The 25,262-nt window shown below is 43.9% G+C and overlaps 2 protein-coding genes across 6 annotated transcripts in view; one reads left to right on the top strand and one right to left on the bottom strand.

The window, feature by feature from the left end:
• WDFY4 (WDFY family member 4) overlaps window positions 1–25,262 on the bottom strand; it is a 271,838-nt gene that overhangs the window by 38,155 nt on the left and 208,421 nt on the right. The gene's annotated exons all lie outside the window — the stretch shown is intronic.
• On the top strand, window positions 1,309–24,379 carry LRRC18 (leucine rich repeat containing 18). Its single transcript, XM_024739048.1, has 3 exons — window positions 1,309–1,400; window positions 5,679–5,776; window positions 23,376–24,379. Exon 3 carries the CDS (start codon window positions 23,473–23,475, stop codon window positions 24,238–24,240), a length of 768 nt encoding a protein of 255 aa, XP_024594816.1. The 5' UTR covers window positions 1,309–1,400; window positions 5,679–5,776; window positions 23,376–23,472; the 3' UTR covers window positions 24,241–24,379.

Below are 25,262 nucleotides of genomic sequence, written 5' to 3'. Positions count from 1 at the left end.
CTTCGGACATAAATCTCTGTGACTTATGAGACTTACATCTCATGATGATTTCATGCCTTGAATCTTTGCGAGTGTAACCATGAGATACATTTCTGGCAATGGTGCTACTAGGGTAAAAACTATGAGAATTTTCAAGTGTGCTACATATTGCCAAATTGTCCTCTTAAGAGGCTGTGCCGATTTATGTTTCCACAAATACAATTAAGAAACACAATTCAAACCAAAGAAACACCATTTTTGACCCATGTGGTAGGGGAGAATGTAAAAGTGTAACAGGATGCAGTGCTGGGGAGGGCGTGGGAAGGAACCTTCTCCATGTGAAATGCCCCTTCCGCTCAGCAGGAATTGTAGGGCCCAGTTCCTCGGCCTCTGAGGTCACTTGGCTCCTTTTCTAGCTGTGTTTTCTTTCCCCCTCTGTCTCCCTGAGACTCCCCTTCTACTCCCCAAACCAGGTTCTTGTTCAGGCTGTTCCACTGAACCAAACCAAGTCCTGCCTCTCTCCAGCCATGCCCTCTGCCTCAGTCCTGCTCAGGAACCCACAGACCCCGCCCCCACATGCATCCCACGGGGACGTTCCACCCACAGGGACTGCACCAGGGTGCTTCAGGCATTCGTGTGGACAAGGCCTGGCTGCCCGGGAGCCCCAGCAGGGGCAGCGACTCTTCATCTTCCCATCACAGCAGTGCTGTCACATCATCTGTTCCGGGCTCCCCACCCTTCCTCATTCGATACTTTCCTTGGTAGACTTCCCATAAACAGAAAGCAACTCCCTGGCTGGGATTCACCTCTTCCCCCCAATAGAGAAATCATCCTTTTGGGCCATTTTATTCAGGCAGACAGTAACAACAACAAACAGGCAGAAACATGGTCCCATTTATTGCATTAGCTTGCAAAGGCTCAGGTGAAGATTTGGCTTTCCCGCCCTGACTGTGAGCCCGCCACCACCCCAGTTCCAGAAGGCAGACTGCTTTGAACGTTGTGAATGAGGACGGAGCCCAGGCTGGAGACAGCCAAGTGGACCACCTCGGAAAAGAACGTGTTCTGAGCCTTTCTGAGGATGTGGGGCTGAGCTACAAGGATGTGGGGTTGGTATGGCAAAGCCTGCGAAACTTGCTACTTTATTTTAGAAATCTGACAGTGGAAGGGGAATAGGGGAGCAAGATATGCCCGTTAAGAGCCAGGAAACGAGACAGCCTCTGTTTTTCTTTTTCATAAAGAGTTCTAGAATCTTATCCGTGGTCTTTTGTGACACTGCCATCTGGCGGAATGGTGTGAGGAAGATAAAGGCCATTTACCACCCCACTGCTCATTTCATCAGCCATGAGCTCCAAGGAAGATCTATCATTTCATTACCATCAGAAAAAAAACGCCATTGCCAGCATCCAGACACCTCACCAAAGGTGAGTTCTCTTTGAAAAAAATTTTTAAAAACATTCGTGTTCCTCTGAAGGCAATCACAGAACTCTTGGAGTGGTTTGTGTGAATTCTGTAACTATCTGGTGATTAAAGTATTTCTTTGAGAGCTGACACACTGCACTATCCATTACAGTGTAAATTTTATATTAAACAAGGTGCCAGAGATGGCTCTTGGCTTTCTAAAGCCCTTCCAAGGTCCAAGGGAGGCAGCATGGGAAAGACCACTGGTTTGGAGTCACCAGAACCTGGGTTCAAATCCTGCCGCCACCACCTGACTGCTCTGAACTACTGTTACCTCATCCTTCAAACATGGCTGACCCAGGAGTGCTGGGGAGCAAGTGTAACCACAGGTCTGGAACAGGCTAGCACAGGTGTGGACACAGGGCTCCCTCAATGGGCACAGTTCTAGTTGACGTTGACGCTATCCTAGAGCAGGGCTGATTTTCTTTTTACTCTGGGAGGAAGAAGAGTATGGTGTAAAAGTGAAGACTTGCTTCTGGTCAAGACCTGCTTTGTTCTGCCAGTACCACTCTGTAAGATCTTAGAATAACTGTGCCACCTGTGAATCAGATCTCCTGCTCTGTCAGCTCAGGGTTTGCCATGGAGTCTATGGGGCAAGAGTCCAGGCCCCTGGGCAACCAGGGATGGTGTGGAGAAGAATGGATGAGTTCAAAGTCACTGAGGACTAGGTAGGTCACTCTGTCTAACCTGAAGGTGGCCTAGCACGGTGGGCCCACAGAGGACATCTTACCAACCTCACTCCCATCCCGAGACAGGTATCTAAACTCCTCTGGATGACTTCCAAAGATGGGGCACTATCTTCAAGCTGAACTTTGTGTGTGGTCAACCGCTAGGCTGGGTTCAAATTCTTCCCTATTTTGAGAGGTGATTTTTATCTGCGCTGCTTCACTTTAAATCACATCTATGTCCTTGAACTCCTAGAAGTGGTCTGAAGCGTGAGTGCTGCCGTCACGTGGCCTTGGGGCGTTTCCTACTCCTACTTCAGTGCCCATGGCTTGCCTCAGCGTCTTGCCTTTGACTCCGCCCCTTTGGTCCAGCTCCACCTGACTGACACCTCCACTCTACGCTGAGCCTGTCTCCCAGAGTGAGCCAGGGCATAGCCCAGGAACTCACATCTTCCCTAGGGAGCCTGGCAGAGAAGCCTACCAGGGGCCTTCAGAGGGTGGGCTAGTCCAGGCCAAAAGGGTCTCTGCCAAGGGACTCATCTGGCTGGAGGCTATACCCTCTCAGCCCAGGAAGGGATGGGAGATCTGCCCATCCTCCTCCTCCTCACCTCTGGAACTAGCGGGCTATGGCTAGTCCTTAGGCACTAAGAGAGTAACCTCGCAGACATCCAGGGAGGGCCCACAGGGAAACTGGGCCTCCTGAACGAAAGTGGACATGTTTAAAAAGCCTGATGCCTCTCTAAATTCTCCTGTGTCTTTTCTATTTGCAAAACAGTTATGAGGCCATGGTGAAATGGGTTAGTGAGTAACCCATGGGTGTCAAGAAAACACAGACCACAAGGAGAAGAAAATTCACTCATCCTGGCAAACTAGAAACGTGTCTACTAATGGTTTGTGCTGTGTCTCAAGACAGGGCAAGTACTGGCCAGCATCTTGCCCTGCCTCTTGCCTGGGTGCGGCTCTGGGGGAGCATGCTGGGGAAGCAGTCTGTGGGGTGGGCAGAGCTGGATTAGAGGGCAGTTACCTGACAAATTGGTAACTTGTGTACATTTGGAGTTAGAAATGAACATGAGCAAAATTACCAGATTATTACTGCACAACCATGCCACAAACCTGATGCTGCCGATGCATGAAACGTCTGGACGTTTATATAACATAAAGTTACCTCTAGATGCTGAAACTGAGTGGCTTTAATTTTTATAAGGTTTTACATATCTGTATTTTAAAATGTATTTATCTAAACAAGTGGGACCTAATCAAACTTACAAGCTTTTGCACAGCAAAGGAAACCATGAACAAAACGAAAAGACAACCTACGGAATGGGAGAAAGTATTTGCAAACGATACAATCAAGGGCTTAATATCCAAAATAAACAAGCAGCTCATACAACTCAACAACAAAAAAACAAACAACCGAATGGAAAAATGGGCAGAAGACCTAAATAGACATTTCTCCAAAAAAGAAATACGGATGGCCAATAGGCACATGAAGAGATGCTCAACATTGCTAATTATTAGAGAAATGCAAATCAAAACTACAGTGAGGACCCACCTCACACCAGTCAGGATGGCCATCATTAAAAGGTCTACAAATAACAAATGCTGGAGAGGGTGTGGAGAAAAGGGAATCCTCTTACACTGTTGATGGGAATGTAAATTGGTCCAGCCACTGTGGAAAATAGTATGGAGGTTCCTCAAAAAACTAAAAACCGAGTTGCCATATGATCCAGCAATCCCACTCCTGGGCATATACCCAAACAAAATCATAATTCCAAAAGATACATGTACCCCTATGCTCACAGCAGCACTATTTACAATAGCCAAGACAGGGAAACAAAATGTCTACTGACAGATGAATGGATTAAGAAGATGTAGTATAGACATACAATGGAATATTACTCAGCCATCAAAAAGGATGAAATAATGCCATTTGAAGCAACATGGATGGACCTACAGATTATCATACTGAGCGAAGTTAGTCAGAAAGAGAAAGACAAATACCATATGATATCACTTATATGGGGAATCTAAAATATGATCCAAATCAACATATCTACAAAACAGAAACAGATTCACAGATATAGCGAGCAGAGCTGTGGCTGCCAAGGTGGAGGTGGGTAGGGAAGGGAAGGACTGGGAGTTTGGAGTTAGCAGAGGCAAACTATTATATATAGGATGCATATAGGATGCATAAACAACCAAGTCATACTGCATAGCACAGGAAACTATATTCAATAGTCTGTGACAAACCATAATGGAAAAAAATATGAAAAAGAATATATATATGTATAACTGAATCACTTTGCTGTACAGAAGAAATTAACACAACATTGTAAATCAACTATACTTCAATAAAATTTTTAAAACTTAAAAAAATTTTTAAAGGTATTTTTCTTGTGTATTTTCTCCATTAATGTACTGATTTTATTTTTGCTTATTTGTGTTTTATGACTTTCAGATTATTTATTTTCTAATTTAAATTACGTGCTTTTTGAATATTCTAATTAGAAATGCACTAAGTTGTAGGAGTTCACGTAACTTTTAATTTTCTAGTTATCTTCATTTGCTCATTATGTTAAATCCATTTATTGTCTAAATTAAATGATCTATTTTCTTTCATTTTAGATTAAATAGGATGGTGGTGGTCATGTATTTAAAAAATTTTATAGTTAATTATATTTCTAATTTAATGATTTATTATATTTTTTAATTTAAACTTTTTCATTTTGCTTTTTTGTACTCGCCAAAATTTTCATTGCTTGGGTTAAGTTTGCATTTCAAAATATTTATTTGCTAATTATTTAATTTATTTTAAAAATTCAACCTGGGTAATACAATTTAGAGTGTTTTTATATTTTTGTTTCTATATATGTATTTTCTAATTGTTCTACAATGTTATTTTATTATTTGCAAAATAATTTTAACATTTATCCTTTTTGCCAAATTTCTCAATTTCTGGGAATTTAATTTAAAGGAAAAGAAACTGAACAAAAAGACTATAAATGCCCAGATATCTTCCTTGCAGCCTTATTCATGATAGTGCCAAATTGGAAACAACAGGAAAAGCAAAGTCCACCAGAATCAGTATTGCACGTTCATTCAAAATGTCGAGTTTAGAAACTACATACTAGCATTGAATGGCATAATATTAATTAAGAAAAAATCATTATTGAATGTCTGATTTTTATGAGCATTACAGTCACTCTAATCATGGGAAAAGGGTGTAAAGAAAACTGCAAGAAATAATTAAATTCAAATAAATAGATAAAAGACAGCCCTCTCAAAAACCAAAGAGCAGAAAGGAATACTGGGGCAAATTACAAGGAAGTCGAATGATATTTCATGGGACTCAATGCTACAGAAGTAAGACATTTGTCCCTTCAAAGAGGCAAACATGGTTCTTTCCCCTCTGTTAGCAACGTCTACTTCTGGAGGTCGCCATGGAAAGCAGCCGTCCTGGTACTGTAATCCCCAGGGCACTGCTTGGGGAAGCCAGGAAGAAGCCCAGTGCAAGCCCCAGGGACCCCAGACCCTGTCCTGCAGACCCTTTCGGCACTGTGTTCTCTCACCTTGCAGGCTGGCGTCAAGATTATGCTAATTAATGCCAGGTCCCAGGTCTCTTGTTGCCTGGTGACTAAGTTTCACAGTTGAGGAGGAAGAACCGGCGGAACAGGGTAAGTTTTCCTCTGGTTGCATTTATTTTACTTTAACTCTGCCAAACTACAACCTCTTCAAACTCTTTTTCTCTCCTCTTTTTGAGTAAGCAACTTTGGAAATGCCTGTTCTCCTGGTGTGCTTTATTTACAAACCCCAGACACCAGCTAATTCATTATGTAGGAGAGGAGGAAGCTGGCCCCGAGCCCCAGGCAGGAAGGGCAGCTAGCTGGGGACCCAGCTGGGCGTTCTCCGGCGCCTGGGCCATGGACAAGCTTGGGAGGTTAGTGTGGGAATCTGTGGGGCTTTGGGGTCATGCTTTATGATCTTTCCAAAGTCTCAGTCTCTTTGAACGTTGTTTCCTGCTCCACAAGCAGGTGGAGACTAGTGTTTGAACTGCTTCCTCACCCACCCAGTTATCCCTTTAAGGAAACTGCAGTGCTCGTTCAGTTAGGAGGCTGCAGCCTGTGAAGGCAACCTCAGCAGACCTCACTTGACTTCTGCTGACTGTGCTGGGGTTTGGAGCACAGTCTGTCTTTTGAGAAGTCTGGAGGCAAACCATTTCTACGAGTGATCCTGAACACTGGAACCCACGAACAAATGGCTGAGTCCTAGGCTGGGCTGGGCCTTGTAAGGAGGGATTCTTCATGGAACACACTAGAATCACGCCTCACGTCTCTATTTCCACAACAGGCAAAGGTAGGTGCCCCTACTTTGAGTCTTTGTGACTTTGGACAAGCTACTTGGCCTCTCTGAGCCTCAGGCACCATGTCTGTCCAGTGGGGATGAAAAACAATAAATAGATCAGGCAGGTGTAAGAATTATTCACAGTGTCTTTAAAATGCCTGGCCCAGAGTAGGTGGTCAGTATAATCCATATACGCAGTCTGAAGGCAGGAACCTAATTTGAATGTGTTAAATTGATTTGTAAATGGTCTGGCACATAGCAGGTTCTCAATACATTTACAAACCGTATGGCTGTTATGTGAACCAGGTGCTGATGACCAGCTCTCCTGTGAAGAAATGGGGAGTCAGAAAGGTCAGGAAACGTGTGCTAAGTCATACAACTAGGGAGGGACACAGCTCTGACTGGTCTTCAAGCTGGGGTGACTCTGGGCTTGAGCCTCAGCCTGGAGGGGGAAGGGAGGAGCTGAGGCTGCCCCTGTCCACTCTTCAGTGGACTCTTTGCCCCTGCCTGAGCCCTACTGTTGTCTAGAGACTGACCTTTAAGGCCTGGTGCTTGGCGGTGCCAGCTTCCTCTTGGGTCTCCCACTGTTGCCCACCGCTCTTCGCTTGGCAACGCTGATGAAAGGGGAGGACTTCATGCTCTTTCCCTCTACCCATCATCTGGGTGGGTCTTCATCAAAGCTAGGTGATATTTCCTGGTCCCTGGTACTCTTAGAACATGAGGCGTGCAGCTGAACCACGCCCCTCCAAGTGGGCATGATGGGCTACCCAGCTGCACCAACCATCACCAGCTTTCAGCTCATGGCCAGTTGGATTCATTGCCAATTTTCAATTTTCAAGCTCTCTACCTGTCTCACATAATAGAACTCATCTCAACCCCCAGAGCCGGGTGAGATAACACACGCGTGCCTTCTTTTCAGTGAGGGATGAGCCTTAAGGATGGGGCTTGACCTGGGCTGCTATGAATGTTCCCACAGGATCTAGCTCAGTTTAGGGTAGCGTCTGGAAAACATGATGAGTCAGGAGCTTCCTTGTCGGCCCATAGAGCCAAAGTTTGACGTTGTCAAGTCAAACTTTCATGGATAAGCCAAGTGGCAATGAAGCCCACAGACAAGGGCTGGCTGTGCTTGACTAGCATGTGACTTTGGCAAGGGATGTGCTCTGGGGCTCGGTGCGTTACCTGTTAAGTGGGCTGGATGAATTAAATGAGATAATGCACGCAACGTATTGTACCTTCCATAAAGTCCTCTGTTTTCATCTTCGACCCTCTCCTTGCTGTCCCTGCTCCAGCCACCCCCGCATCTCTTTTTTCTCCCCACTGTTAGGACTTTGCACTTGGTATCCCCCTTTCTAGGGGTGTTCTTCCCCAAATCCTCCCACATGGCCTCTTAGTGTTCAAGTCTCAGCACAAACCTCACCTGGGGGAGGACTTCCCCATCTATCTCAGTCTAAATTAGTCCCCCCCGCCCCCATCAACATTCTCTCCTGACCCTGGGTGTTCCCTTTCACATGATCAGGTTTTATTCTTTGCAGAGCATTTAAACCACCTGACATAATCTTGGCTCTTTTTGTTTTGTTTTTCTTGCTTGATTTGCTTCCTCCTAAAATAGGAGTTTCACGAGAAACATGTCTGTCATGCTCACTGCATATCTTCTCATCTGACCTGACCTGTAGAATGACTCGAGTACAAATTGTTGAACAAATGAATGAATGAATGAGCAAGTGGGTTGCCTGGGCTCTAGCAAGCTCTAGAGGTTAAAAGTGGACAAAGGTATTATCATATCTACAAGTTGCTGTTACATTTCTTTTCTTTTGTTATTATCACTATTATTACTAATAATTTGTGTTTAAAAGGCTGCAAAGACTTTTGTGCTTGGGCATCAGCAAAGATTGTTCCATAAATCCTACATCTGGGATTAATGATCAGTGGGGAGTGTCTCGGGGCTACTAATTTGAGGGAGGCAATCAATATGGTGCTGTTTGGTGACTCTATCAGCATTATTTACCATCATAAAGGTGCCAGGAACCAGATTACCATTCACTGAGTACCCAGTGCACACCAGTCACTTAACATACAGTCATCACTTCATCTACTCTTCACAACAACCTGCAATTTTCTAACCCATTTTGCAGATCAGTAAACTGAGCTCATGATTAAAACCAGGTTGGCAGTGAAGGTGGGGATGGAGCCCAGTTCTATTGGCCTCAAAGCCTCCACATTCCCTGCTGTCCGAGTGCCTGTCTTCTATTGAGTTACTTTACACACAACAGGAAGGGAACAGACAGAGTGGCTAATACATGGGTAATATCCCTATTTGTAAAATGCTGAAGAGCTTCCCTGTCCTAAACAAAGTGTGGGCCGCTATGTTGCCTTTGTTCACCTCATTCCTAGCAAGTTGTATCTATCTGTCCAAAGTCGCCCGAAAAGGGTTCTTTCTTCTTAATGATAGTCCTGAATGTTTTAGTAATAACTTCAAATAAGCCTGATAAAGACTCTAGGAGGAAAGGGAAACGTGAATTCAGAAAATATTTCTACAGAAAAAGGATTAGAAGTCACAGCATTTTTGAAAGACAGGTGCCTTACATACAAAGAACCCCAAACCATCCTTTTGCACCCTTTTTCTTTAACCTAAAGTATCCCTTTGAAAATGAGACCATGGTCCTTCCAATGCCCTTCACCTCTGGATGGGGGGAAAGTTTAGCTGAGGTTTAAATAAACAAACACACACATTGCACCATACTGCTGTCACCCATATGTAAGAGGCTATGTGGTTTTTATATCACAGTCATCTGTGCTTGACCGAGAGGTTTCAGTGCAGTGGTGGGCTTGCTGGTTCTGAGAGAACATCTCTAGAGGGAAACAAGAGTGGCTGCGTACCACGCCCCCCTCCCCTGACTCTCTAGCATGGCCAAGCTTGTCGGAGACTCAGGAGAGTATGGGGCTGTCCCGGGGCCGGGTTTCCTCCTGGCTCAGGTAGAAATTAGAGAGGAGAGGGCACGGCCCTGTCTGTGGTCACTCTGGGGGAAGTGTAGGGACTGGCCTTCTCTCCTTGGTTTGACACGCCCTGGAGATTCTTCTCACAACAGCTGAAGTATCATTTGAAAAATATGCCAGATCATGTCTGCCCTGGGTTTTGTTTTTTTAAAATCATGTCTTTGGCCTCCCTTCCTTCCTTCTCTCCCTCCCTCCTTCCTTCTCCCACCCTCATGCTGTCCCTCCCCATCCCTCTGTCACAGAGCCTTTCCATCTGGAGCATCCTCTATCTGAAATCCCCTCCCTGCCTCCCTGCATCCTCACTTCCTTCCATCTCTGCTCAGATGTCTTCTGTTCAAAGATGCCCTTCCTGGTCACCTCTTCAAAAGACCACATCTCCCAACACCTCTCTCTTATTTCTTTTGCCCCTGTTCTTTCTGTTCTTGGTGCTCTTTGCCACCTGGTGTGGTTTGTCTGCTTTGGTTCATCTCCCTTTTAGGATGTGAGCAGAGCCTTCATTTAGTTTGCTGCATAAATCAGCGCCTCGTTGATAGTAGTTATCCAATGTGAACTACTGATGAAGAAATGAATTCCAAAGGGCCAGGGAAGGTTTGGCTGTTCCCTTACAGATGATCCTCAGGGCTCCCCTTCAAGGTATCTCACAACTTCACTGGTAGGCGGGTTTACAGCAAATCTTTCCTCAGAGCTAGGGACTGTTGTACAGCAAATGCGGGTACCGCACCACGGGGCTGGCCAGTGCACACAGCTGGGGACACCTGTGTCTGCACCATGTCCACCCCTCAGCAAGTTCTCACAGGGGCCAGATGGGGTCGTGGTGCAGAAAGAATGCACATATCACTGGGCACTTGAGAAATGCCCCCCACTCTGCGATCCTGGGTGCGTGGGTGGCTCTGTGCCTCCAAGGAGCTATATCTCTTTGTCCTCCAAATAAAGTAATTTGACGTCTGCACCTGGGAGGTGGGAATGCCCCAGCAAGTAAGTACGCTGGGCTGTGGTGTCTGAATCAGGGTTCTACCCAGTTGGAATCCTGGAGTGCTGGCTCCACTGTCACCAGTTGTGCTGTCCTGTCCAGCTGTGGCTCCTCCCTGCACTCCATCCCCCACCGTCACAGCAAAGTCCTCCGAGGCCCTCACTCACCCACATGCCACCCTTCAGAAGCAGCCACTTTTGTTATTCCATTTACGGAAGTCGGGGCTGAAGCTCAGTGAGGCTCCACAGACTGTTCAGGGTCACCCGACAGTAAATGGGGAGCTGGGTGGCGACCCACGTGGGTCTAAAGCCGCTGCGCTTTTTGCCCTGCCAAGCCACTTCTCTGAGCCCAGCTTCCTTATCTGCAATGGAAGCCACGGCTGTGAGGAGAGAATGCAATCGGGTCCGTCTGGCAATAGCAGTGCTTAAACCACGGTGACTGAAATTGAATTAATGCTCACCTCTTGGGGTTTAAAGGTGCCAGCACTGACTCTGGTGCTTTGTTTTCCGGGTGTCAAGGTTGCCTTGTGTGCTTTGAATGTGTTGGTTGATGAACAAGGCGTTTCTAGTCTGTTAAACTAATAATCTTAACATTTTATTTTAATTGTAAGGCACCTATTCCCTTCTGTTCCTTTAACAAATCCAATTTAAACAGAGTACCTTCAGAATTACAAAACAGATGCTATTAAACCAATAAGAAACCATCATCTTTTGTTATTGGGCCATGTGACCCCCTGGGAACTTTTGCTCCAAATAAAAGTTGAATTCTTATTACCGGCCAGGGGGAAGAGGGCAGTTTGACAGATAACGGCTTCCCAGGCAGCACATGTGCAGACCCACACTGGTGCTGAGGATGCAGAAGTACACAATATTAGGGGTAGAGGAAGGTACACACGCATAACATAAGATCCTGAGCACTGCGTTGATCCAATTAACCAGATAATTGCCAAATGAAGTGAACCTGATAATTTCCACACAGACACTCTGTGTGCTGTAGCTCTGATGTCATGGAAAGAACATCCCACCCAGAAGCCCTGGAGTAAGGCGAGCGGTGTGAGCTTGGATAAATCACTTTACACCCACGCCACCCCCAGGTCCTTATCTTTGGGTGGGAGGAATATTCCTACCCCAGAGGAGAGCTGTGAGGACTGAATGAAATGGTGAACTGGAGGGCGCCTGCTGTGTGAAGGAGGCATGAAGGGCCTCTAAGGGCTGGCGGAGAGAATGTGTGTGCTGGGGGCTGTAGGGGGTGGAGCGCATCGTAGGACCCACACTCGGAGAAGGCCTGCTGTTTGGGAACCGCGGAAGTGCATCTTACAAGTGTTAGGTGTCCAAGGGAGCCCACGCTGTGAAAATCACACTTCTGGTGGCTGCACACAGCCTCTCAGGGCCCTGCACAGCTGGCAGCCCTCCCCCCCGCCTCCCCACACCGGCCCAGGGCAGCAGAGGGCCGGCTTCTCTGGTGGGCACGTGGGAATGCTGTGGGCCAGGGTTCTGGGGCCATGCTGGGCGAAAACCTGCATCTTTACAGGAAGCTCACACCATGGGGGCTCGTGGGGACTGGAGGGGCCGAGGAACAACAGATTCCTGTCTCTATCACCGCCCACTTGGGGCACAGGCCCATTAAATGAACTGGCTGGTGGCATTACATGTACCCTTTAAACTGTTCCTCTCTCTCTACCTCCTTCTCTCCTTGTCAATCTCCACGCTCTTACACTTAAATGACTCCACTAATGCTAGTAAAATACGTTTAAAATCCGTATTATTCAGCTACATTCAGATATACACACATATATATATCTATGAAAACAAGCACCCCACACGTTGGTCCCTGGACAGTGGGATAACAGGCAACAAGCCTAAAGAAAAGGCAACAGAAGGAAAAGAGAGGCAGGATGGTGTAATGGGATGATCACAAACTTTGGTATTACACACCTAGGCTTGTAGGTGTGTAATAGCTAGGTAGCCTAGGTTTGGCTGAGCTGTGTTGTCTTGTGAACTTGGGGAAGGCACTTGACTTCTTTGAGCCCCAATTCTCCTATATTAAAAATAGGACTGACACTTTGCATAATTACTATGGAGATTAGAGATACAGAAATGGTCCAGCAGCATGCTTGCAATAGTTACCTTGGTACATATCACCTGAATGAAGAGTAGTAAGTGGCTCTTGACATTGTGAAGCATTTCCAAAATTGATGTCGGAAAACCCCCATAACTGTGGGGTCCCTGTAAGACTCCACCCCCACTGTCCACATCTCTCTCCTGCTGTCATTCTCTCCATCATCTCTGCCAGGTGTCTGGTGGCAGTATTGCTGTTAGCTACACAGAAATCTTTCTGCCTCTAGTCTGTCCCCTTCCTAGCAATCTGTCCTTCTGCTCACAGGAAAGCAGGGCTTGATATAATGTAGCTGGGGGCAGAGGTGGAAAAAATAAAACCACTTAATGGTTATACCTCCAGTGAGTCTATACTCCAAAAAGCACACAAAATTGTAAAGCAAGTAGTAGAGCACACAGTTCCTGGCCCAGAGTGGGTGCTGGACAAACAGTAATTCTTTCCTCCAGTTCAGACGATGCCTGAGTTGAACATTCGTGCCTGTTTTAGAGGTCTGGCAGAGCTTCTAGACACAACCACTCAACAGAGAGCCCCGCAGTGACCACTCACGTCTCCACCTGCCACAGGGCTTTTCACATGAACGAACAGCTCATTCTGGGAAGGGGTGGAGGGCACAGGGAGTGATCTGAAGGCTCATGGGAAGTCACAGCAGAGGCGAGGCTCTCCCCTTACATATCTAGTGAATGGGTCTTATGAGAGTTGGGAGAAAGAATAATGACGTTTGAATGAGCGACTTCACTGAGGGAAGTTTGCATTACTTCCCCTTAAGAGATGTCCCACAAGCAAAAGACATTTCTCATCCACATGGCAGAAAGCTTGTTATTAAGTTAGTCCCAAATATTGACGGTGACTTTGGGGGTTTCAGTTGTACAATATGTCTATCCTGGTCTCAATGCATCGGTGAAAAGGGTGAAGTAATTATTGTGAGATTGTGTTAGCAAGATGTTTAAAGATATCAGATATATATAAACAAAGTCAGTCTTAAAAATATACATGAGGGCTTCCCTGGTGGCACTCTTGAGTGTGAAGCATCAGATAAATTCTAGTATCATAGTGCAGATAATGATCTTACAGCTGAAAATGCTTGCAAATATTCTGAAGGCATTAAAATATAAGTTGCCGTTACATTTTTAATTTAGATATCCATGGGGTGTCCCACCATGCTGTTTGATTCACAATGACTAGACAGAAAAAGTAATTAGAAATTAAAGTCAAACCAACTGGTCCAGTTTTCCTAAAGTATAAAAACCAATTGTACAAGACAAAAAGTACATTTAGAAACTTCTCATATTTGGGTTTCCAAGCTGTTCATGTGAAATGAAATCTATTATTTGACTACCCATCTATCTGTCTGTTCATTTATCTACCTATCCATCTATCTGATTATCTATTGACATTTCTTTCTCTCTATAGTTGCCAGCTTCCCTGGTGTGGACTGATCCCACGCTGATATTTGAGGATGCTATGAATTGATAATAACAGTTCATCTAATCAGATTTAGTTGTATTGAAAGATCATCAGTTTCACACTTCTTTTGCCAATACTTACTCTCCTACCCAACGGGCAGACCTGGGCAGGATGCCGACCGTTCAGAGCTGTATAAGAAAAGGGGAGTCCCTGGGCTTTGGGGGCTCCCGGCACTGGTCTGCTTCTAGTGGTTCTCACAGCTTAGAGGGGTCAGAATGGACCCTGAGCAACACACCCTGCCCTCCACAACCAAAAGCAAGGGTCCCAGCCAGGTAAAGCGGCCCTGAGGAGAAGCATGAAGAGGGTGGGATGCTTCATCTGGCCCGGGGCTGTCTGGGGGCCCAGATGCACTGAGGAGGAGGGGAGCTGCTTATCCCAGCCAGCCCCTACTTTGCCTGCAGGTGATGAATGAATGAGCAGGCTGAGCCAGAGGACCTGGTGGGGAGAAGCTCCTTAATGGAGCAGTCCCTGTGGACAGCCCCATGCTGCTTCCTCCCCATCAGTCATCAGAGAAGGGAGGGCTTCTTACCATGGGAGGGCTGTGGGGGACCAGGCACAGCTGGGCTCACCTGGCTGGATCTCCAGTCTACTGGAAGCATCCTTCCCATCTAGGCCCTTCTGCCCATACTTGATGTGTCTGTCCTCCCTCAGCTGAACTTTATCTTAAATACAAGAAATACAAAAGACAGCCTAGGTTTTTTGGGACTCGGAATTTGGCCGCCAGAATCAGTAACAACCTAGATTTTAGCTCTCTGAGCTTAGAGACTGGCCCCATTTACTGTTCACCTGTATAAATAACACACAGGCTTGGTACCTAGTAGGCTCTCGATATACTTACTGAATTGAGTGTACAAATGAATGAATGAATGCAGGAATAAGCACATGGAGTTGGCTTAAATTAGTCCCAAAGAACTAACAAGGATCATGGACAAAGGAAACTTTACTACTTTTTCAGATCCATGGGATAGAGCTGTCAAATAAAATACAGAACTATGCAATATTTGGGATATACGTATACTCAAAACTACCCACTGTTTATCTGAAGCTCAAATTTAACTGGGCATCTTGCAATTTTATTTGCTAAGTCTGGCAACCTTACCATGAGAAATCATTGATAAACATGATCAGAACTCAGGCTCCCCTGATCTCAGTCCATATTTTTTTAAATTAAGATTCTAACTCAAGTGCAGTAGGACCGTTTTTCTGATATGTCACCTTGTGCATAGCTGTACCCCGCAGTGTGCGTGTACATACACATGGTAGACACGTATACATACCCAGCAGTGCCCACATGATACACGTGTGGATGCCCTTCACAGGGCAAAACAAGCCTGAGTCGGGGCATGAAAAAGTCACAGACTTCCAAGCCAGGCTGAGAATGACAGAAATAGACTATGGAGTCCCAAATATTTTTAAGTTTTTTAAAAAATTTAAATTTACCTACAGCAAAGTTGCTTCTTTTGTATACAGTTCTCTGAGCTCTAACATGTACAGCTTCACGTAACCACCACCACAGTCAAGGTACAGGCAGTTCCAACACCCCAGAAAAGTCACTTGTGCTGCTCTGTTGTTGTCAAACCTTCCCCATCCCTATTCCCTGGCAACCACTGATCTAGTTTCTGTACCTATGGTTGTGACTTTTCCAGAATGTTGTATAAACGGAATCATTCATGATGCAGACTTTTAAGACTGTCTTCTTTTACTCAGCAAGATGCTTTTGAGAGTCATCCAAGTTGTTGCATGTATCAATAGATTTGTTCTCTTTATGTTTAATAGTATCCATTATAAGGATAAGCCACAATTTCTTATCCATCCACTGAAAGACCTTCAGGTTTTTTATTTCTGTTTTTGGCAATTATGAAGAGAGCAGCTATAAACACAAGTTTTTGTGTGAACATGAGGTTTTAGTTTTTTTGGAGGGTAAATACCTAGCTGGGGGAATGCTGGATCATATGATAAGTATACAGTTAATTTTATCAGAAATTGCCAAACTTTTTCACAGTGATTGTACCATTCTGAACCCCCAGTAACAATATATGAGCATTCTAGTTGCTCCACACCCTTGCCAAATCTTTGTATTATTGGTTTTTATGTTTTGTTTTGTTTTAGGCATTTTAGTAACTGTGCAGTGGTATCTGTGATTTTCATCTGCATTTCCCTAGTGACTAATGATAACTGAGCAATGCTTTGTGGTTTTGTGGGCTTACTGGCCACTCATATAACTTCTATGGTGAAATGCCTCATTAAATCCCTTGGGCATTTTTTTTTTTTTTGTATTGTCTTCTTTCTTACTGTTGACCTTGAGTTCTTTATAGATTCTGAATACTAGTCCTTTGTTGGATATGAATTTTTGTTTGTTTTACAGAGCAAAAATTTCAAATTTTGTTGAAGTTCAATTTGTCAATATTTTCTCTTACGGGTTGTACTTTTGCCAAATTCAAGGTCATGAAAACCTTCTCCTTCGTTTTCTTTCAAAAGTTTTATGGTTTTACATTTTACATACCTATGATCCATTTTGAGTTAGACTTAATTTCATCAGTTCGAGATTCAATTTTTTTGCATATTGGATAATCAATTGTTTCAACACAATTTGTTGAAAAGTCTGTTGTTTCTCCATTGAATTTCTCTTGAACTTTTGTCAAAAAACAATTGACCATTTTGAACATATTTATATGGATCTAGTTCTGGACTCTGTTTTCTATTCCACTGATCAATATACTATCCCTTCATCCATACCACATTTTGTAATTACATGATAAGTTTTAAAATCAGGAAGCATGAATCCTCCAACTTTGTTTCTTTTTCAAAATTGTTCTGAATTTCTAGCTCCTTTTCCTTTCAATATAAATTTTAGAATCTGTTTATTCATACATACAAATAATCCTGCTGGAATCTTTATTGGAATCACATTGATCTTTAGACCAATCTGGGATGAGTTTACAACTTAACTACATTAAGTTTTTCAGCTCATGAATGGTATGTTTCTCCATTTGTTTAGATCTTCTTTGCTTTGTTTCATCAGTGTTTTGCAATTTTCATCACAGAAATCCTGCACTTTTTTTTTTACTTACGTGAAATATACAAGTGTTTAAATTTCTTTGGAGCATTATTATTTCTCAAATTTCAGTTTCCAATAGCTCATTGCTAGTATACAGAAATTCAGTGGAGTTTTTTGTGTGTAAACGTGTATCCTACAACCTTGCTAAACTCACTAGTTAGTTCCAAGAATGTCTTTTAAACTCTGTAGGATTCTCTACCTGGACAAGCAGCTCATCTGTGAGAAGGACAGTTTTATTTCATTCTTTCCTATCTCTATGCCTTTTTTATTAAATAAAAGCATTATTACACTGGCTAGAATTTCCAATATAGTGTTAATAGGAATAGTGAGAGTTTACCTTCTTGCCTTGTTCTCAAACTTAGCGGAGAAAGCATTCAGTCTGTCACCGATTATATTAACTATAGGGTTTTTCTTTTTTTGTGGGGGTCCTCTATCAGGTTAAGGAAGATAAACTGGATTACTTGTTTGCTGAGAGTTTTTTCATGAATAAATGTTAAGTTTTGTTACGTTTTTTCAGCATAGATATGATCATGTATGTTTTTCTTTTTAGTCTGTTAATGTGCTATATTACTTTGCTTTCTGAATACTGAATCAACCTTGCATTTCTACTTGGATGTCATGTATTATTCTTTTTATATACTGGTGGATTCAATTTGCTAATTTTTTTTTTTTTTTTTGCGGTACGCGAGCCTCTCACTGTTGTGGCCTCTCCTGGTGCAGAGCACAGGCTCCGGACACGCAGGCTCAGCAGCCATGGCTCACGGGCCCAGCCACTCCGCAGCATGTGGGATCTTCCCAGACCGGGGCACGAACCCGTGTCCCCTGCATCAGCAGGCGGACTCTCAACCACTGCGCCACCAGGGAAGCCCAATTTGCTAATATTTTGTTGAGAATTTTTATGTTCATTTTCATGAGGGATATTGGTCTGTCGTTTTCTTTCTTTGTATTGTCTCTGTGTGATTTTAGTATCAGGGTAATGCCGGCCTCAGAAAACAAGTTAGGAATTGCTCCCTCTTCTATTTCTGAAAAAGTTGGTGTAAAATTGGTGTTGTTATCTTTAAATGTTTGGTGGAATTTGCCAATAAAACCATCTGAGCCTGGAGGGTTTTTTGGGAAGCTTTTCAACTGTGAATTCAGTCTCTTTAATAACTATAGGTCTTTAAGGGTTGTCTATTTCTTCATGGGTGAGATTTTATAGTTTACAGTCGATTTCATCTAAGTTTTTCTCTAAAGTTGTTTGTACTATTCCTTTATTATCCTTTTAATGTCTATGGGTTTTCAGTCCTATCCTCTCTTTAATTATTGATATTCATAATTTGTGTCTCCTCTTTTTTTTTAAAATCGTACACATAGCAGCACTATTTTAAAAAATTAATTAATTAACTTATTTTTGGCTGCGTTGGGTCTTTGTTGCTGCACGTGGGCTTTCTCTAGTTTCGGCGAGCGGGGGCTACTCTTCGTTGCAGTGCACGGGCTTCTCATTGCGATGGCTTTTCTTGTTGCGGAGCACGGGCTCTAGGTGCATGGGCTTCAGAAGGTGTGGCATGTGGGCTCAGTAGTTGTGGCTCACGGGCTCTAGAGCGCAGGCTCAGTATTTGTGGTGCACAGGCTTAGTTGCTCCGCAGCATGTGGGATCTTCCCGGACCAGGGCTCAAACCCGTGTTCCCTGCATTGGCAAGTGGATTCTTAACCACTGCGCTACCAGGGAAATCCCTCTTTTTTTTTTTATTTCATTGTCAGTCTGGCTAGATATTTATCAATTTTATTAAACCTTTCAGTGAACAAGCTTTTAATATCACTGATTTTCTCTATTGTCTTTATCCTTTTAATTTTATTGATTTCTGCTCATCTTTACTATTTCCTTTTTGTGCATCCTTTAGGTTTATTTTACTCTTCTTTACTACTTTATTTAATGTAAAAGTCTGTTATTGATTTGAGACCTTTCTTATTTTTTTAAATATTCCTAGTATGAATGTTTAACGCTATAAATTTTCCTCTAATCACTGCTTTAGTTGCATACTGTAAGTTTTAATATGTCCTATTTTTATATTCAGTTCAAAATATTTCCTAATTTCCCTTGAGATTTCTTTGACTCATGGAGTATTTATGAATATGCTGTTTAATTGTTAACTATTTGGAGATTTTCTAGTTATTCTGATATTGACTTCTAACTTAATTCCATTATTTTTAGAGAATATTCTTTATATGATTTCAATTCATTTATATTTGTTAAGATTTGTTTCATGACCACGAATGTAGTCTATATTTGTGAATGTTCCATGTGTACTTGAAAAGAATGTGTATTCTGTTGCTGGGTAGAGTGTTTTATAAATGTCAATTAGATCCCACTGGTTGGTGGTAACGTCCAGTTCTTTATCAATGGTTCTCATCTGGCAATTTTGCCCCTCAGTGGACAGTTGGCAATGTTTAGAAACATTACTGGTTGTTCAACTAGTGGAGAGCCACTGGCATTTAGTGGGTAGAATATTCTTACTTTCCGCTGCTAAACATCCTGCAATGCACAGGACAGGCCTTTCCCCCATCACCACCCCATCCCTGCCAACAGCAAAGAATTATCTAGCCCAAAATATCAACAGAGCCAAGGTTGAGAAACCCCATTCCTTGCTGATTTTCTCTCTAGTCCTATTGATTACTGAGAGAGAAGTATTGATAGCTCCAACTCTAATTGTATATTTGCCCATTTTTTCTTTCAATGTTATCATTTTTTGCTTCATCTATATTAAAGCTCTCCTGTTAAGTACATCTTTTTCCATTCTTTTAGTTTAACTTACTTTTGTTTATTTAAAGTGTTTTTCTTATAGAGGGCATATAATTGGTTTTCTTTTATAATCCATTCTGAAAACTATCCATTCCGATTGCTCTGGAGACTAAAATATACATACTTATCTTTCTACAGCCTACTTAGAATTAACATTTTACCACTTCCAAAGCAATGTAAAAATCTTACCTACCTTATAGGTGTCATTAACTTCCCCCATTACGTTGTAGTTGTCATATGTATTCCATCTACATACATTGACAGGTATAATTTTTGCTTTCAACCATCATTCGTATTTTAAAGATTTTAAGAGGAGAAAAACAGCCTATTATATCTACCACATATTTACATTTCCATTGCTCTTCCCTTATTCTCAAGGTCCAAGCTTCCCTCTAGTATTGTTTCCCTTTCATCTAAAGACTTCTTTTATCATTTCTTCGATAGCAGCTCAACTAGTGGCAAATCTTTTTATTTTTCATTTATCTAAGAATGTCTATTTTGCCTTCATTCATAAAGGATGTTTTTATTTACTGTCTGGCTGACAGTTCTTTTTTTTCAGCATTATTTTAAAAATATTTTTCCAGTACCTCTGGCCTTCACAGTTTCTAGTGAGAAACCTGTAATAATTTGTATGCTGTTCCCCTGTAGGCAACGTGTTGTTTTTTTCTTTAATTTTTGCTTTTATTATGAGCAGTTTGATAACATCTGAATGTGGATTTCTTTGAGTTTATTTAATCTGTTTGCAGTTCACTGAGCTTCTTGAATCTGTAGTTTTTATGTCTCTCACCAACTTTTGGAAGTTTTTACCCATTTTTCCTTCAAATATTTTTCTGCACCACAAGCCTTTATCCTCTTCTTCTTCTTCTAGGATGTATCTTTATATCTATATTGATATATACATGTATATTTTGAGCAGGTAGTCACAGGCTACAAGTTCTGGCAAACCTTCTGTAGATTCTGTAGACTACGTTTATAATGTCCATTCAGTTTGCAAAGAATTTACAGTACTATTCGAATCAGCCCTTCATGTTGCTATCCAGGCACCAGTCTGAAACCTGCACAGTGCTCAATTCACAAAGCCTTTGGGTTCAGGGTTTGGGAGTAGGTACTCAAGACCCTGTTCAGGGTTTGGTCTATTCGTGGGCAGCTCAGGGTGTATATCCTGGAGTTCATATACAACTTTATTAAACTCTCTCCTCTTTGCAATCTCCCCAACACTTTGTGGTTCCCAGGAGTTGCCCTCCCCTCCTTGGTCTTCTGGCTAGAAATCCAGGGAACTTGTTTTCTAAATCTGTTGTGTACTTCCTGTCACAATTTCTCTCTCCAGGGCCAAGTAGCAGTGGGATAGAGAGAAAAAAAGCAAACTTCCAAACACTTGGAACAACAGTTTGGTCAAAGACAATGGTTCTCCCTGTTTAGAGTTTTAAGTGCCTGCATGCCTGACTCGAGTGATACAGGATTGCCTGGGGCTGAGGCAGAAGAGAATGGAAAAGATGAATAGAAAAACAGGGATCTCCCTCACCCTGACCCTAAAAGGCCCCGTCTCCCTGTCCTTGGCCAATGAGGGAGGTTTTTGTTGGAAATCTGTCATCACTGGTGCAAAGTTGGTCTTACTTTGAGTTACTTCTCCAATCTGCCTTATACCATTTATCTTCAGAGTCCTTGGGCCTTTTGCCGCATTCAGTGGGTGAGACGGGCAGAGCGCACTTACTCCATCTTAACTGTGACTGGAACCCCAGCTTTCATTTTTAAACAGCTTTGCCCCATCTGGTTCCACACAGCTGTGTAATACAGATATTTCAATACTGGTGAACACAGTACTGTCTTTGGTAACCAGCCAATCATGCCTGAATGTGGTCGGTTCACTGTTTCTAAAGAATAGGTTCAGCTTACGAGGCCCGCTCCAAAGAACATCAATGCGGCTGAGAGCTGAGAATACTCTCATCGGACTATTGTGGAGGGTTACATCCATCTCAGGAGGCTCTGATCCAGTAGGACTTGCATAGGGTGGAATCCTCAAACCTTCAGCCAGGAGTGGCAAGAGCAGGATTTATAATAAGCATGTGGGAGGCATTTCTACCTACTTGCCTTTGGCACTGAGGATTACTGTACAAGGAAAACATGTGATACTAGGCTCACACAGCCTGACTGCTGGTGCTCCATGTGTTACACAAACATGGTTCCTGATAAAGGGCCTGGATGATGAAGTAGAGAAAGCGCAGAGCACCTCTCCCACCCATCCCTACTGGGAGATGGAGGAAGCAGTGCGAGCATTTATCTCCTGACAGCACGCTTCTGTCCAGAGTGGGAGCTTGGTCCGAAATAGCATATCAGCAAGCAAGAGACACCAAGCTGTAGAAAAGAAAAGAGCCTCTAGAACAGGCAGGCCGCTTGCATCCTCCTCTTGACTGTAGACCTTCCTCACTCCTGAGCCTCGGTCTTCTTCTCTTTATAGTGGAGATAAGCCTGTGGATCTTGCTGGATTGTTGAAGATTAAAATCAATATGTGCAAAGTTCCTGATAGTAACGTTTAATAGTTAACATTATCCAGCATTTACTATGTGCCAGACACTGCTGCAAGCGCTTTATAGTTTAGATAATTTACACTCCCTTAGAGTCCTAAATGGGAGCTGTTTTCACAAATAAGGAAATCGAGGCACTGAAAATTTAAGCAAATTATTTATGGTAGAACTGGACTTCTAAGCAAGCACTGTGAGGCCAGAAACTACCCGCCACTCTGTACGTTCTACTTCTCCGATGGCAGAAATCTGTTATCACACCTATCGGTGCAGAGGTGTCTACAGCTGGATCTCAGTGTGAAGAGTGTGAGGGGAGGAAGACAAGGTGGGTAGGAGGTGAGAGAAGGCAGCATTCTCTTCAATTCTGCCAGGCTCCACCCTGGCCCCCTCTTCCGTGCTCATGGGCATGGTGTAGGCACATTTTCCTACCTGGGGGCTGAGCAAAGACTTCTCTGTGCTGCTTTTATTTGCACTGCAGTTATAGTAGCCAAGGCCTGACTAGTTCCTCTGGGTCCAGAAGGAGAGGAGGGGTGTAATACACAAGTCATTCTTAACTCCCACCTTTATTCCCTTATATCCAGGCTATGTTGCTTCTGAGAACTCAGCAGTCCCACCCTAGGAACTTGTGGGATAACTCTAAGAAAAGACTAGATTTGAGTGAGGGTCTGGGAAATGGCAGATATCCAAGACATTATCCCCCGACCCTCCCCACACACACCCAGGAGGGGGAATATGTGAAAGTCCAGGACAATGGAGAGATTCCTAAGTCGGGGAATGGCACAGCCAGAGGGGAGTTGAGCACCCTTCAGGCCAACCCTGAACCTCCCATTTTACATCTGGGAGCACTGAGGTCTGAAGAGGGCATTCAACTGCTGAAGATCTTCGGCTAGGATATTTCTGCTGATGACCTAATTCCTCTCCACTCCCCTCTTTCTCTCCTTTCAAACCATTAGAAAGTGAAGCATTATGATGTGGGGGGAGTCCAGTACCCTTATGTCATCTCCTAACTGAATATCTTTTCTCTTCTTACCAGAGTCTATCTTCTAGCAGTTTCATGTGACTTTTTTCTCTAACTGATCACCAGTCAATCAGAACAACATACTTCAAACATACCCCCTTACTAAAAGAACATGGCCAAGGGCGGGAAACGCCCCAAGGGTAAAAAGATCACCCTCAGCGTGGCCAAGAATTGTATCAAGATCACATTTGATGGGAAGAAACGCCTTGACTTGAGCAAGATGGGAATTACCACCTTTCCCAAGTGTATTCTGCGACTCAATGATGTAGATGAGCTCAACCTTAGCCGGAATATGATCAGGAAGATTCCTGACTCAATCTCCAAGTTCCAGAACCTGCGGTGGCTGGACTTGCACAGCAACTACATTGACAAGCTCCCTAAGTCCATCGGCCAGATGACCTCTCTGATCTACCTCAATGTCAGCAACAACAGGCTGACCACCGATGGGCTGCCTGTGGAGCTCAATCAGCTCAAGAATATCCGCACTGTGAACTTCGGTCTGAACCACCTGGACCGCGTGCCCACCACGCTAGGCGCTCTGAAGGAGCTCCAGGAGGTGGGGCTCCATGACAACCTGCTGAGCACCATCCCCAACAACATCTCCAAGCTCCCCAAGCTGAAAAAGCTCAACACAGAGCGAAACCCCTTTCCCAAAGCAGAGGAGTCAGATACGTTCATAGATTCCATCAAGAGGTCGGACAACCTATATCTGGTGGAGGAGAAGGATCTATGTGGGCCTTGCCTGAGAAAATGCGAACAGGCCCAGGACAAGCTGAACAAAATCAAAAGCATGGCCACGGTGGAACCGAGAAGGGCCATCTTTTCCAGTTTGGTCTCACACAACTCCATGGCCAATGAATCCCAGGAAGATTGGAGGTGACCTGGGACCCTGACCCTAAGGCAGGAAGGGAAAAGGGAGGGAGGCAAGATGACAATGGGCTACATCCTCACAAAACTGAGGGATTCTTCCGTTACTGCGATTAGCTCCTCCAGCCAAGCCCATAAAATACCTTTCCCTACCTCCTTGGCTTGTGATTTTGTTGACTGAAGGGCTTTTAGTTCTTTGCCACTCCGTACACTTCTGTCTTCTCTGCATGCACACACCCGCACATACAAGCACAATGAGTCAGGAAAGGGACATCTGTCTTACTTCTGCCCCAGAACTCTCCTGCCTACAGCCCGTGGCCTGGGCAGCTGATACAGCCAGCACACTCTTAGTCTCATTATCACACATTTCTGGACCAACTACCAGCTCCCCAGTGTGGAGCCTGTTCTACTGGAATGCTTTGGGCCAGGCTTCAAAAGTCAGGCATCTCTAAGCATGGGCTGGTAGGCGGGCAGATGGACATATAGTCTTGGGAAGGGGACAAAACTGGACCACAGAGATGGGCAGATATTATCATTAAGTATTGGCATTAACATCTTGGGCTCTAAGCAGTCCTATCCCTTTCTCTTTTCTGCACTTGCATAGTTTGCTCTAGGAGCTTTCTAGACTAAACCTGCAAGCCCTTGACTGGCTGTGAATGAATGAGGTTCACTCCCATCTTATTATGTCTGATGTTTTTCCAGACCTTTGTGGAATAAGGAAAGAATGGGTGCAGATAGGGGTTGGTGTAGTCAATAGATAAACACCTTACTAGGCACTGTGCTAGGTGCAGGGACTGTGTCCAATGGGGGAAAGCTTGTCTTGCCCTTTGCAACCTGTAGGGAAGACAAGTTGAAAGAAGACTTTGTTCCTTATAATGCCATTGTTTGAGGAAGTTAGGAGATCAGAGCCTAGTGGTGTGCAGGGCCAGCCTGGCATAGAGAAAAAGCCAAAGGCTCTGCAGTTGGACAGATCTGAGCCCAGAGCAGCTCTGCTTCTTACTTGCCATCTCCCTGGACATTTTACTTAGCTTTGGT

The sequence above is a fragment of the Neophocaena asiaeorientalis genome, unplaced genomic scaffold (assembly GCF_003031525.2).
Source record: "Neophocaena asiaeorientalis asiaeorientalis breed wild unplaced genomic scaffold, Neophocaena_asiaeorientalis_V1.1 scaffold202, whole genome shotgun sequence".
In the NCBI taxonomy this organism is placed as follows: Eukaryota; Metazoa; Chordata; class Mammalia; order Artiodactyla; family Phocoenidae; genus Neophocaena; species Neophocaena asiaeorientalis.
This window is presented reverse-complemented; position numbering and strand designations above follow the sequence as displayed.

Coding starts and splice junctions, on each gene's coding strand:
- LRRC18 (XM_024739048.1), top strand. CDS start 23,473: ATGGCCAAGGGCGGGAAACGCCCCAAGGGTAAAAAGATCACCCTCAGC.